This window comes from Fulmarus glacialis, unplaced genomic scaffold, assembly GCF_000690835.1.
Source record: "Fulmarus glacialis isolate BGI_N327 unplaced genomic scaffold, ASM69083v1 scaffold13999, whole genome shotgun sequence".
Classification (NCBI taxonomy): Eukaryota; Metazoa; Chordata; class Aves; order Procellariiformes; family Procellariidae; genus Fulmarus; species Fulmarus glacialis.
This window is the reverse complement of record NW_009232773.1, coordinates 56,898-72,264: the sequence shown is the minus strand read 5'-3', so window position 1 is coordinate 72,264 and position 15,367 is coordinate 56,898. Positions and strand designations below refer to the sequence as shown.

At 39.6% G+C, this 15,367-nt stretch overlaps 1 protein-coding gene across 1 annotated transcript in view; it reads left to right on the top strand.

Moving 5' to 3' along the window:
- LOC104082088 (CLIP-associating protein 1) overlaps positions 1 to 15,367 on the top strand; it is a 72,138-nt gene that overhangs the window by 27,657 nt on the left and 29,114 nt on the right. The window contains exons 11-13 of the mRNA XM_009585065.1: positions 510 to 588; positions 1,569 to 1,712; positions 14,044 to 14,187. Of these exons, the coding sequence (XP_009583360.1) occupies positions 510 to 588; positions 1,569 to 1,712; positions 14,044 to 14,187 (367 nt within the window). The remainder of the gene's footprint in view (positions 1 to 509; positions 589 to 1,568; positions 1,713 to 14,043; positions 14,188 to 15,367) is intronic.

Sequence of the window (15,367 nt, the reverse complement as noted above, 5' to 3'; positions counted from 1 at the left end):
TCTGTAGTCCATGTCCTTTTCTAAGGATGTCCAGCACAGGGACACTGTTACAATAAAGTTCAGCTGATCCTGGAAATAGGATAATTAAGAAAGAAGTAATAGTAGTCCAGGAGAAAACAGGACAGAGGAGGGAAAAAGAGGAGAGAAATCAAAACCAGGTATGAACTCCAAGGACAAGATAAACCAGGCTGCTACTAGAGATAAGGGGAACAAAGCACAGCCTGAAATGAAGAAGGAATGGACAGGTGTGCCAAAAGCTGGATAAGTGTACAGAGAGCAGATAGAGTAACAGTGTATAAAGGTATTGATTTAGCCGTTTTCTCCAGTATTAAATCAATAATCAGCTAATCCTTAGACTTGGAGTTTCTCTGGTTGATGGTAAAGTTAAGAAGAAAAGCATGATAGTGATAGGTGTTGAAATCTGTTGTGTATGCTTTAATGTATCAAGTTAATTTAGTCCTGAAAATTTATGTTGCATTACATTTTTGCCTTTTGTTTTCTTTGGACAGGGATTCTTTTCCATTCGATCAACAATTTAACATTTTGATGAGATTTATTGTAGATCAGACCCAAACACCAAACCTGAAGGTCAGTATCAAAAGCCTTTTCACTAAAATATCGACACGGTTGTCTTAGCTTGCCATGTCAGGTATACCGTAAAGTATAGTACTCATGATAAGATATTGTAAGTACCTGCATGATACAGAAATTATATTCACAACTTTAACTCTCTCATTCTACATTTTAATAAATCTAAATATCTTTAAAATTGGGCCCTGTGACTCATCACAAGTCATTAAGAGTTGGGCTTTAAGCACGCTGGAACATATTAGAGTAAAGTTTAGACATGGAAAATTCCTCTTCACCCTGGTCTTGGTGGGAAGAAAACCTGGCTGTGCAGGACAGAAGGGACCAGACCCTGTCTGAATGGTTGGGAAGTTGGGACCCTAGGCACACCTTAACAAGTGCTTGTTCCCCAGATCAGATGTAGCACATGTAGGATTTGGAGAAAAAAAAATCAGAACTTTGTTACTGAATCCTCCCAAAGGAATACTGTTGTGCAGACTGTTTTTCAGGAGGTGGCTGTTTCAAGGCTATAGGAACTCTGTAAACTCTGGAAGTCATACACATTTATCTTCCAGAGACAGGAATATACAGGATGCCAAATGACTTAAGTGTTCTTTCTTCAATCTCCCAAATTTTGGATCTTTTGAGACTCCAGCATCAGGCATTTGGTTTGAGACCAAAAGCTATGGTTTGGCATCTGGAACAGTAACTGCTGGTGGAAACAGCATGGTGGAGTTCTAATTTGCTTATGCAAACAGACAAGCAGACATACGTATTTCAAGCCAGTTCTGATATACCATTCCAGACTCTTACTACACAAAATGTATCCTGTGTAGAAAGTTGCTCTTGATTTTTGAAACATGACATAGAGGCATGTCACAGGGATGTTTTTTTCTCCCATGTGACATAGGTCTTGTAAATCTGCAGTGGTATCTGTGTATTATGGGATAAATCCATCTTTGCCAGCTCATGAGATTAACAAATCCCTTTTCACTTCTCAGGTGAAAGTTGCTATCCTGAAGTATATTGAGTCCTTGGCAAGACAGATGGATCCAACAGACTTTGTGAACTCCAGTGAGACAAGACTTGCTGTATCTAGAATTATAACTTGGACAACGGAACCAAAGAGCTCAGATGTGAGAAAGGTAAGCCAGAATGATGAAGTATTTGCAGTAATTATTGTTCTTCCAAAAAAAAAAAAAACCCCCCAAAAAAAACCAACCACCACAAAAAATGGTCGTAAAGGTAATGAAAAATTCAGTGGTTAAATTCTAATTTAAAAAATTGGATTTTACATACCTTACTGTCCAAACCAAACTGCCAATTCAGTGAAGACACATTTCTGAAGCATATCTTCATATATTTTTTTTTTCTAGTAGGTACTAAGCCATGTGACTTTAACTACTGTTACCGTGCAAAAAGACATCATAGTTTGAAAATGTGTTTTTTCTTGAGCAGTCTGGAAATATCTCTGGGTTTTTGTTTATTTAGGTGAAGGCTCTGTGCTTTGTAGACTCGAATGAAATCTAGCACAACTTCTGTGTTACGATTGTTAAAAGAAAGTAAACGAATCAGTAAGCTGCCAGGGGCTCTCAACTCTTTTCTTTTAAGAGCTGTGTGTTTATCTCAGCCTGGAAAAAATTGACACATTTAGGTCAGGCCTAATACAGTTACCTTGTTCTTTATTTTGCTATAGATGCAAGTGTCAGGCAAGCTAAAATGGGCAGATAGTGATACTCATCTCTCCCAAGAGAAAAGTGAGATGTAATTTTATGTACCTGGCATCTGTAACACCCAGATGTAGAAGTAGATTCCAGTAGGAGTTTATGGCTTTGAGATGTACCTGAAGTTAAAAAAAAAAATAAAAAATTAAGCATTTCAGAATTTAAAAATTGTATGAGTTTTTTACGCTCTACAAGCACTTAAAATGTTGAATTAATACTAGAATAACGTATTATTTTGTAACTTTGGAAATAAGAGAATTATTTTTGTTACCAGTGATTATTTGATTCTGATGAAAAGATCACTGGGTATCAAAGGTGCTGCAACTGCAGCATTATCTGATAGCTGACATAAGGCTTCAAAGAAGCGTTTTGGGTGCATGCTGTTTGCTTTCTGGCATGCAGCTGATTGGGTCTAGAGAAAAATGTCTCATCTTCTTTTCTGAAGACTTTCTGCAGGGATTATTCACACCAGTGTGACTGAAATTTGCTTCTGCAAGATAGTCTGCCTCAGAAGAAAAGGGTGACTTTAAATCCTAGACTTAGTTCTGGAATATGCATTTCCATTTTGATGCTTCCATGTACAAAATCAGAAAGAATTAAACAGGCAAAGAAGCTGCTTCTCTGTTACAGTTCAAGTAAACCTCAAGCAGTTAACTCTGCTGGTGGGCTGCGAGAGGGAGTTATAATTTAAGTAGAAATACACATTGAAAAGCAAAATCTCTGCATATTGCTCAGCAGAAGTATTCCACCATTAGGGGTCATCATTGCTGCATGCAAAATTGAGTGAAGAGTATCTGCAGCAGCTGCAAAAATTGGCTATTCGCTGTGGGATGTGCGGAGCGGGTGTTCACAGTGCGGTGTCTGTCCTTCTGTCTGTTTCAAGGACTTGCAAAGCTCTGGCAAAACTTCCAGCAAATTCCACCTGAGCAGTACCTGGGCAAGTGCTTTGGGGGCTGATAAGAGATTACTGAATCTAAATTCTTTTTATTAAACCTGCATTTGCCTCTGATGCCTGTAGTTTTCAAATAAATTACACAGTTAAGCTAACTTAGGCTACTAAAAATGGATGCCCAGGTGATCTTTATTTCATCATACTGTGCTGCACTATGATTTTATTAAGAACACAGCACAAACCACAGGCTTTAGAAGAAACACTGCAAAGGATTTAAAGGCAATCATTGTCCATTATATCTGTCAGGACTGTGGTTAACAGACTAATAAATTCATTATGCAGTTATGAACTGGATTATGAAGGGCCAACCCAGATAGGTGAAATGTTCTCAAGAATGCAATTAAAAAATTGTCCTCCTTTTTTGAAGACTATAACCCGAGGAGAAAGTACCTTCTTTTATATCAAGATGATTCATTTAAGGATCAGAAGATTCTGCCCTTGTGGAAGGTATTACAGTGGCCTTCAAGATCTGAGGTTTTCTAAGTGCAAAGCGGACCATGCATTGTAAACATTGTCACAACCTAAAAATGGAGACAGCTGTTGAGGTTATGGGGGAGAGAGAGATCAAATGATCAAAGTACTACAAGAGGCCGGTAAAAAGTGTAAAATAAGGTAATTTTTCAATAGAATCTGGATTTGAGACCACCAGTGCAATCAACTCAGCTCCTGCAAGCTGACAAGAGCAAACTTTATTTTTGGTACTGAGGAGTCTTGGCTGGCGTAGTCCAATCCCTGTATACTGCTGTGGCTGACTTGGTGGAACAGTGATGCCGGCCCTCACTCTTTCCCCCACGAAATGTAGTCCTGCAGGCAGTGTGATTCTTACCCAGATTTGAGTTACTGAATGCTACCTTAATGCAAGTAGCATCTGTATGTGTGATGGCCATACTGTTCTGTCTGGATTTTACCTTTGAGCAGATGCAGGTAAAACAAGCTTGCTCATGCTGGTGGTGAAGTATATAAATGGCCTCCGTCAGGGGGGAAGACATGTGGCTGCTGTGTGCACATCAGTCATGCAGATCTGATCCTATGGTAGCAATCAAGGGATCTGTTCAAGAAATGGATTATATTTTCAGTCAACAGTTGGATTATCCTTTTATTAGCGATCGTCTGTCCATTACTGCTGTTCACTATGCATGATGGTCATGGAGGTCCCAGCCCCATAGTGCTAAGGCACTGGAGAAAAATAGAAAAAAAAGTGGCATTTAGTCCAAAACCCTTTTTCAAATTGAATGATACAGCTCTATTAATAAACTTTGTATATTCTTATGATGACTAATTGAGCACACTTAATGAGCACACTTCACCTGTCTAACACCTCACTTGAACTACAGATCATGTTTTATAGCTAGTGAAATCGGAAAGAAACTTTGGCTAAGGAAATGCTGTTGTGCATAAAACAGTTTATGTTCTCATATGGAATGATAGCTGTAGCTAAACATAAGCTCTGTTATCACAAGAAAAACATGATGTACTTTGAGGAACATACAATTGCTATTACAGAGCATCATTGACAAAACATCGTGATTCTCTCTCAGGGCAGAAACCATTTAAGCTGCTGATAGTAGCCATGAACTATGTACGGTCAAAATTACTGTAAAATTTTATGTTTAAAATAAGGTGATCCGCAGTGTGTTACAGGTAAATATTTGTCTTTTTTTAAAGATTGTTAATACTTAGGGGTGTTTACCCTGCATTCACATTATGATTCACTTCCTGCAAGCAGTGCTAGAAGAAAGGTGAAAGACATTTGTCCTCTGTGCAGAACAAAAGCCATTGGGTAGGACCAGGTCACGCAGCACTGTGTGGAGACCTGGGTGGATTGTGGTTCCAGTGCAAGGAGAACACCTGTTGATAATTTCCGCACATACAGCCGTCTCGCTGCTTTTTCCCAAAGCAGAACGTATCGATGGGCAGGGCATAGATCAGGATTTCAGATAACGGAGCTCAAATTTTGATTGTACTAGCATCTAACCTTGTGCGATGCACTTGACTTTCCTCTGCCTTGGTTTATTCTTCTCTGTAACAGGGCATTAATTCTGATTTTTTTTCTGGAAAATGTTTAAGGTTTGATGAAATCATTTTACAAAAGCCTGTTAATTACCATACAGAAAAGTAACACAAAATATCAGTGCAAATACCGTGATGACTGATCTGAGGACATCAAGTCAGTAACTTTACCATGTTATCACTGATATTACCAGCAAAGTTATTGTGCAATCCTTACGTAGGTAAAGTGCTTATTGAATTTGGATGACAGGCTTGGGCTCTGTGGGAAAATACTTTGATCTTGGAAAAGAGCCATCAGTTTGAGAATGGAAATTAGAATGAGGCTTCTGATTTGACTCTTGCCAAAGCCTAAAGAAGCCTCATGTCCAAGGCTCAGGTGAATGGAAACTTTTATTAAACAAGTGCTCAGCATTTGAGGGGGTGGAGTCGTCTGGGAGGGCACAGATCTTAGCATTTAGGAGGAGCTTGCACAGGCTGAAGGGGAACAAGGCCTTCCGAGGTGAAGGGCCAGTGACATTGCCCACTGCCTTGTTAATCAGCCAAGCTCTGGTCTGGTCATTTACGATATATGACAAGATCTGTATTACCTGATCGTCATTTGGACGATCTCAGGGAAGAAGAAATTTTTCCTTTGTGCCTGGCTTCTCTAATGATGAAACATTCCTACAGTAGTTTTATTTTACAAGCCTGAATGCATTTTTACATGTGATGGGCAGCCTCATGTCACCTGTACATCATGTTCTGCCTTCCATTTACTGGGAAAACTTTTTCTTTCAACTGTCCCACTCGTTACCGAGTTTGGCCAAGCTGCCCTTGAATATAGACAGTAGATGGGACTTGATAAGAAACTAGAGCCATTGCAATGAAGCAAAAAGTCCAGAAGAGTGCTTGTGTTACTGCGATTTGCATTAAGATGAAGTCCCCTTCAGTCTACCTAGGGGTAGGGCCCTCCTTGGATTGGCACCACTGGTTTGCAGGTGAAGTCTAGAGGTGTCCAAAGAAAACAAGTTTGGGATCAGATTTTTTTCCTAAAACTGATTAATTGAGAAACTGTTTCTGAAATGTACCGGAATATGAGGAAGAGTTCAGAGAGAAAGCTGCAAGTCAACAAATTCTTCATGTGCTCAAACAGCCAACGAAGATGTATTTACTTCTTTAACTAGTAGTCCTAGATGTCATTTCTCAAGAAATATTGAAGTTGTCACTTCAATAAGGAAATCATATCTATCAATAAGGCCCAGAGCAAGTTTGCATAAAGTATTGCTGTGACGTCTGTAGGAGGACCAGTGATAGACAGGAAAGCAAACGCTGCTAAGGAAATGAAATTGGGTTCCTTTGCAACGTGATGCCATGAGACCTCTAAAATCTCTCCTGGAGCTTTAATTTTCCATCTAGCATCAGGCTGATTTGAGCAACTCTCAAGTTGGACAGAGGCTTCACTGTAAAAGCACTCCTAAAGACTCTTGGTGAGCTGAAATGGTTCATCTTTACTGGTGTTGCCCAGTAAACACTGTTGGTCATGGCCTGTTACAGTAGCAGTGGCAAAGAGGGTGTTTGCAGAAATGCTTTTGAATGGCAAATTGTTTTAATACTCCCCAGTCACAGGCCCTTGCCTTTCTGGGTCGGAGGTTTCTTTAGCACTCTTGCAATATTTCTACACCAGATTTGTGCATCTCATGGACTCCATGAAGAGCCAAGTAACCAGAGAACCAGTCCTTAGGATTTCAATTTCAGGCTTACGGAGTCTTAAGTAGGATTATGTGCATACTGCTGAGGTCAGCCTTTTAGCCAAAGGATATTCCTAAAGAAGTCAAACTCAGCCTAAATGCACAGAGGAACTCCTTAAAGGCATTTAAACATAGTCAGTGTTAGGAAAAATAGTGTAATACATCAAAAATGGCACTTGGTGGACTTCAGTGTTTCCTTGTTTTAATGCTGTTAGAACAAATAGGATCTCTGTGTCCTATCTGTGTTTCCAAAATAGTAGCCATCATTTTCTGTTTGTTTTGAGTTTGATGTTAGAGAGCTATGAGAGCCCAAATGTTTTTAGTATACGCAGCGTAAGGAAGATGGCTTTTCCCAACTTTAGTGACCAGAAAATCATCACCAGCTTGTTGGAAACATGATGATTTCCTTAAAGTGAATCTCTTCACTTTATATAGCCTTCTGGTATCCTTTGAGTTGAAAGCAGTTTGTAATATAAGCACATTTTCTCAGTTTGCTTGAAACAGTAAGAGCTAGTGCATGATAATATGAGATAAGAAGAAATTGCTTCACAGAATGTGTATGCTCATGCCTATATTATGTGTCTGTGCATAATCTGTTTGTGTGTATGTGCCATTTATATAAACACACACACCTACATAGGTATAGGTGATGAATCTATTTTGAAAATCGAGATTATAGGTGATATTTACATGATGCATTGTGGAGCCATCCAATAAATAGACCATAGGCTGTTTTCTCTGCACTGTGATGGATAAGTCTGCCATACTTACTCTAGCATTTCGAAACTCCGTGCAGATTAAAGTGCATGTTTTCATTACAAACCACCTTATTTCAGTAGCTTTTCTGCTTTCTTAGCTTATATGTGGGAACTTCCCCCTTAGAATTCAGACTTACATCATGCCAGGTTTAAAATAAAAATTTCTCAGTTGTTAATGAAATGTAACCTTTGTTTCTAGTCCTGAAACCTGTTTTTACAACAAATGCCATTTTGGAAGGAGCAAAGTTACTCAGAGTAGCCTTCATCAGCTTGGCTTCTGGGCTAATATCTGGCTTTCCAGAAATAATGAACATTTTTGCCATGGTCTTTGCTGTGCCCAGGTCACAAAATAACAGCACACATAAGGAGTTGTAATCCATTATAGAACATTAATCTGAATATGTGATGATTCAGTGCTGCATAGTTTTTGCTGGCACTTGTTTGAGATGCCTTTGACACATGTAATGCAACCATCCATGACTTGTAAAAGCCTTTCATGATATATTAAGTGTGTGCTGTATAAAACACAATAGCAATGTGGATTTAATCTGTACATGAATTCTGTATTTAAATCTGTTAAACTAATTCTTCCTTTTCAGGATGTGGATGTAAACAGCATATTCTAATAGAAGTCTTTTGGGAAAACTGTGTGTTTAAAAACTTGTGCTCAAGCTAACATGCTTGCATTATGTATGAACTGATGAAGCCATTGTGCTTCATATTACCATATCAGTAATGTGGATGCGCATACTCATCTGATTCTAGACCTGAAAAAGGAACAAGCAGGAGGTTTGGTAGATAGTTTGTTAGCTTAGTGCCAGCTAACACTTAATTGTCTGCTGGAATAAGTACACTTAAATAACACTTGTTTAGAGCCCGCAAACACTCTCAGTAGATTTGAATTAACTCATTTAACATCAGCTATGCTCATCGGAGAATCGAAGAGTTGCCCTATGCCAATGTGTGTTAATACATTCTGCCTAATGTGTCACTGCTGCCTCTTGATCTCAGTGGATCTATATTTGATCTGCAGTTTAGTGTAATTCAGAGTGACATGAGAGAGAGAGCTTCTATGTTCCACTGTGCCTTAAGTTATTAAAACCACATTTGCCTTAGCCTGGATGGTGAAATGAATGATGCATACAGAGTATGATTATGTTTGTCAAAAGTGAGTAGATGTTAGTGTGAATCTTCCCCAGACCGATCACATGATAAAAGGCATTTGTAGACAGTGTTGGTCTATCAGACTGATGCCCGGACTGCAGTCAGAAGTTTGCAGGTTCTTAACTGCTTCTTCCTCTGAACTCAGAGTCATCTGCGAGGATAGGTGCGGGCAGATGCAAGCGCCTATTCCCCTACTCCTGGCTGGCCAGATGCAAGTGCCATCTCAGTGCAGCACTGCCTAGGCTCTGCACCTCAGCAGAGGCTTTTAGGTGGTTATGGAGGCCATCAGGAGGTTGCCAAAGCACAGCCTTGTAGGAGAACTAAGGGATGTCTGTAACCCTGAGAGCTGTGGCTGAATTTAATTTTGAACCAGTGCTGCCCTCTGCTGAAAGGAATGCTCTTCTGGTTAAATCAAAGATTAATGCTTTTTGTTACTTGAAATTAAGCAAGCAACTGATTAAAACTCTTATGCAAAAAGATAGCATGTGTACTGTTTAAATGACTTAGTTGAAATCTATGCTTTCTCTAAATAATATCAACTTTCCTGTTTGTCAAACCCAGACCATGCATAGTTGGGTGGGTGAGGATTTGCCAGCTAGGACAACTGCAGCTTCCTCAGGGCCTGGTGAAGGAAACTTGGAAGAGAAATGTAAACAGGTAGACTAAAAGCTGTGTGCACTAATCACACTAACCGTGTTTGCAGTCTCAACTCAACTGTCTAGCTGCGTAAAGAGAGCTTGACTGGGAGCCTGAAAAAAAACGTGTCTGTCTGTGAAGTAATTTTTGGCTTTGGTGTGCTTTTCTGTTAACTCTCTTGTTGTAGTCCCTCATAAGCAATCAGGGTATGAGGTCCTCTCCTTTCATGGGGCTGCCAATGTCGTGAGCCCATCGCCAGTAGAAGTCTGAGTAACTTGAAAACTGCTTTCAGATAGCTCAGGCAACTAGCTGCTTAGTCTGCTTGGTCTGTTGGACCGGCGACAGCAGCAATTATAAGGCACCTGTATTAAGCTTAGGTCACTGACCACATTTCCTCTCTAAAATCAATGGATTTTTCCAGTTAGCCTTGATCTTTTTGCTTAATGAGCCCAAACCATTTCAAAGAGACTTTATTATAATTCAACTAAGTTGCAGAGGTTACAGATTTTGATAAATCTGGCCAACACCCACTGTCCAGGTGAAAACAAAACCCAAAAGTTGCTAAAACATTTGTGTCCCTTTAGCAGCTGACACTGTTGGACAGCATGAATTGCATTGACCTAAGCGTGAAACTTTGGGAGCTGCTACCGGGTTGTGGAACCTGATCCCTTGCTGCATTGTTATAAGGAAAATAATGAAGTTACATAAGCGATCCTCTGCAAATGATTCAAGAACCTGACGTGGAGCCAGACCCCCTCACTAGCATAGTCAGGCTCTGAAGTCACTGGAGTTTCTCCAGCTCAAGCCAGCAGAGAACTGCTTCATTAAGATTAGATAATCTGTAGGGTCTACATTATATGTCACTGAAAGGAGATGGATTAGTGTTCCACACTAATGGTACAGGGACACAAAGGCAAGGGAAAATTCAGCTATTACTCTTTCTTCAAACTATATATCATCAAGCATGGTGTTGCATGGAGAATGTTTGTACATTGTATATAGAAATAAGTTTTTTATTGCTTGTTTTAAATTTATCTACTCCTTGAGTAAGCTAATAAAACAAGGGCCAAGATTTTCAGAAATGACCATTGATTCTGAGATTACAAAAATGTCCTCTGGTTTGTCACAAGCTGAAAAACCACAGATTTAGAACTCTTATGAAACATTGCCTGTAAAAGATGTCCTTTGACTAGATAAATGTATGCCAGATAAATGAATCTTAGAGGATTATCAAGTGTGTCCAGATCTAACTATTAGACAGGTGTAGAAATGCTGCTTCTGATGCTCTTCATTACTGAAATAAAATTAACTGTATTAGAACTGGGAAGTATTGCAAGAGTGAAACTTAGAGCATGTTATAAATGTGATTTCAAGCTAGCATGGACCTTGCAGCTTTTGAGGTCAGTGTTAACAGTGTTCTTGATTTTATGGTAGCCAGGACCAAGACCTTTGTGTGTTAAATCTTAAGTAGGAAATCATGGCTGAACTTTCAAGTAATGGCTTTTGCCTGAAATAAACCTAGAAGTGCAGCTGGATGGCTGAGGACTATTTAAAAAGAACATAGCCAAGGTTAACCCGCATAGCTCTAGTGTTGTTTTGAGAGCTTTACTGGAGCACCACTCCCAGGCTGTAGTAGTACTTTGGCTTTATTTCAGAAAGCATAGGCTATAGGTCTGTTTTCTTTCAGGCCACATAGGATTGTAAGCATTGTGAGTGACTGTTCAGCACTTCATTCAAAGCCCAATGACCTATTTGCAAGCAACAGCAAAGCTACTAAAGAGCACCGGGTACACAGAATACTGGCAGACACTCCTAAAGACAAGCTGTATTTTGTGCAAAGAGGGAAGGTGGACACAGTCCTGTTTTCATTAAAGCCAAAACAAAAAAGTGGAACAAAATTGAAGCAACTTCTGGGAGCTGAAACTTCCCTTGGATATTCCTGTATTGCAACGTCTGTGCTATCGCTGTTTGTGTGTCAGGGTTAAACTATACCAATTAGATAACTGTCTGCTTCAAAGTGAAGCTACAAGATCACAAAGCCTCTGGTGGAGCTTTGGTGAAGATTTTGCTCAGATCTGTGAGATGGATCTTAGACCACTCTGGCACACAAGAAAGGTACCTCCAGAATGTCACATCGTAGAGTGCATCTGCTCTTGTGCCTGTTTTCCACTATTTACATAGGAGGTCTCCAAGGATGACCTTATTTCTAACCCATCAATGGGTAATATGTGGGACAAAGATATCTTAAATCCTTTCCTGCCTCGCTGTACCTTAGGCAGCTCCTGACTTACCAGTTGATATCTCCAGATATTCTAGTCTGAGCAATCTCTCAACCTGGGAAATGATCAATTTTCCTGCTTTTTACCTCAATGAATATGAGATCTGCTTGTTCTGACACAGAAGATCTGCATGTCCACTTCCTAACCATCCGGGATATGCATGCCATTCACAAATGGGAATGAACTTTGGCATGACTTGTCACTTTGCATTCAGCTCAACATGCTGATTGTTGTTCTGAGATCTCTTGTTTGCAGTAATATTTTTATTACAGAAAATACTATGCTGGTGAAAACTTAAAAGTTCTTGGATCAAAATGGACAGAAATACACGTCCTTGTTGGATACCAGGCAGGCTTCATGGCAGAGTTGCCCAGAACTTCAGGTCAGAGGAGAGTGGAATATGGAGTTAAGAAAGCCATGGGGAGAATGATCTCCCCACTTCTTTCATCCTTAGATCTTTAGTGTAAAGTAGATAATGACATGCTGTGTTTCTGTTCAAGTCAGTGAGAGTTTTGACAGGAGACAGCATGATCCATCTGCAATGAAGAGTCTGAAGACCTGTTGTACACTGTGGTCCTTGGAAGCTCGTTGAGTGTTGTGTGCCTCAGTTTCTTTGTTGGTGATAAGAAAAGGATGTTACTTACCAAACTTTCATGGATGGAAAATGTTTTTATATACAAAGCTGTGTTACTGCAAATTGGGGCTGATAGCAGAAGGAACAGTATAGCTTGAATTGCAGTTTGCACACTGAAACAATGAGGTACTTTGATTCCCCTCCACTATGAAAGGGTTTTTGTGTACCTAAGTTCATCATCTGCTAAAGGATCCCACTTCACAGGGAGCTGCAGATACACTTAGTTATTGCAACTTTACAAACACATTGCTTATTAAAAACTCCTTCTTTGACTTGATGAGAACAATGAATGCACAGTTATCGCCACAGCAGTGAATTATATTTTTACCCTCTTTAAAGTTCTTTTTCATTTTTAGGAAGTTTTAGAAAGCTTCCGAAAGGGTCAGATGCAAGTGTCTGCTCTTCCTAAGCCTATATGTATGCTGTTCCAAAATAAGAGCATGTGTAGCTTTGCTTCTTACTTTGTGAGCCTAAGCCACTGCTTTGTATCCAGATATGTGTTCTGGAGGTTGATATATCAATGGCTACACCCCCATTGGAGAAGGTGGTGCTGCAGACCATCAGAGGTCCTTCATCATTGCTTCATTTTTATTGTTCTTCTAATAAATTTTTATATTTTTGTATATTTTCAAAGCAAAGGCAGGGGGGAAAAAAAACAGAATTGGTGCAATCCATGTGGGTTGTATGCTGCTGGGAAAGTATAGTTAAGAACATGTGATGTTAATTACTCTTGCAGATCTGCACCCCGTGATTTATTCTGCTTCCATTCCGATTTGATTCCATTGTCTTAGTTCAGGATACGCAGAACTGTATATTTGCTAATGGAGTTAGTGGAGATCCTGTTCTGGCACCTGTTCCAGGCAGATAGGACAAACCTTGTCCAGTAAAATTAATGATAAAATTCTCAATTGTTTCAGTGGTACCCTGGTTTCACTTACTAAACTTAGGGAATCTGGTGCGGTTTAGTCTGTCCATGGATGAGAGAAAGGTGTTTCTCCCTATCCCAGTACATCTTCCACTTGACATGGAGTCTTCTGTTGCTGAAACAGCCTCAATGGTGAGACTTGCAAGGAGAGGTGGGAAAACAGAAGCAGGGATTGTCTGTGTGATGAAACAAACTTGTCAGATCCTTAGGAAGAGAAGAGGTTGGGTGGGAAGAGAACTAGTCCGTTCGCACTTAAAATAGAAAGCATGGGAATGACAAATTGCAGTCCTAGATTCTTAATAATCTGAGCTTCTGGTTTTATTTGTTTCCTGTAAATTTTTGCAGTAACTTGTTCAATTGAAATATGTGCTGGACAGAACTATGGTAAGATTTTCTCACTAGCTGTGAATAGCTGTACACTTCACATCTGAGAAGTTAATGATATAAATGCAAAAGTATATTGTAAGCTCTAAGAACTAAAAAGTTAACTATAGCAGTTAGCAATTCTTTATGACGCATCTCAAGGAATATGTCAAAAATTTGACTGGTATGAGAATCTCTTTTTTCAATGAAACACACATCATTTACCGTAAGGATCGTTACCAACAGAACGCATGCTCTTTTCAAAGAACAAAAACTGATGATCTCTTTTTCTTCTTCTTTTCAGGCAGCACAAATAGTCCTGATTTCTCTCTTTGAATTGAACACTCCCGAGTTTACTATGTTACTTGGTGCCTTGCCAAAAACATTCCAGGATGGTGCTACCAAGCTTCTGCACAACCACCTCAAGAACTCCAGTAACACCAGTGTGGTGAGAGCCCTTATCCTTGCAAACAGCAGAGCCCCAAAGACAGCAGCACGTTGATAAGCTTGAATTATATGTAGCTGTTGTCTTGAAGCAACATGGCAACAGAGGCTTCTGTTCTGCTTTTATAGGGACCGTTAAAACAAAAAACTCTGTTATTTTAAAATTTAATATAGTCAAAACCAGTACAGATTGAAAAAAAATATTACTGAGAAGCACATGAAAGTTGGTGGGGTTTGTGCTTTCAAGTTGGTGCTTTTGAAAATCCTGCCAGTAATGACCTTTTGGCTAAAACAGAGATCCTGATGCCATGGATTTTCTGAGCTTCCCACTACTTTGAAATCAGTTTAATAACAGATATATTGTCTACTAAGGATCTTTGATGTGACCTACAAAGTCTCCTCAGTCTACACCTATTACTGTACGTTTTGGTTTTACATGAAGCTCTTATATATTTTTATTTCTCTGAAGGAATATATTAGTAGAGGATTTAAGTGTGCTTCTAAACCTCTTCCCACCCCACCACACACACACCCCCCACCCCGAGCAGCAAGGATTAGGGTATTTTCTGCTTTTTTAATGTGGAAATCTTGTGAAACTTGCTGGAGTTTGAACCTCCTATCTTTGCGCTTCCATAGGGACAAGTAGACTTTTGTGTAAGCTAGAACTGCAGCATTAGGCTTTCATGCAAATGGACTGGATTCTCTAGTACCTTCAACCTTGTGTGAAGGGAGTCAGAACTGGGAGCAATTTCTACTCATTTTGCTGTGGTGTAAATGATTGCGCAGGCCAGTGGAAAAATGATAAGTTAGATTGCTTACTTATGCTCGTAACAAGCACAATCAGAATGCTTTGGACAATGCGGAAAAATAGCTGCATAATTAAATTGCTAAATCACCAGGGTAATGGTCTGCATACTTTGGAGCCTGGAAAATAATATCTGAGAAGCTGGGTAACCTGGTGGATTGGTAAACCATTTCTCTGGCAATATTTGCAGGCCGTATGTGTTGCGTAGTTAAAATAGCAGATTCTATGGACTGTAGAAAAGTGCACATGTGCTTTCTTTATCCTCAGAGCAGTACCTTCAAGAACATATTAATGACTTCGTGAACCATGGCTGCAGATTTTTAGGTCAAGAGCCAGAACCAAAACTGCACTAAGCTTGTCTAGCGCAAACAAAGGCAAT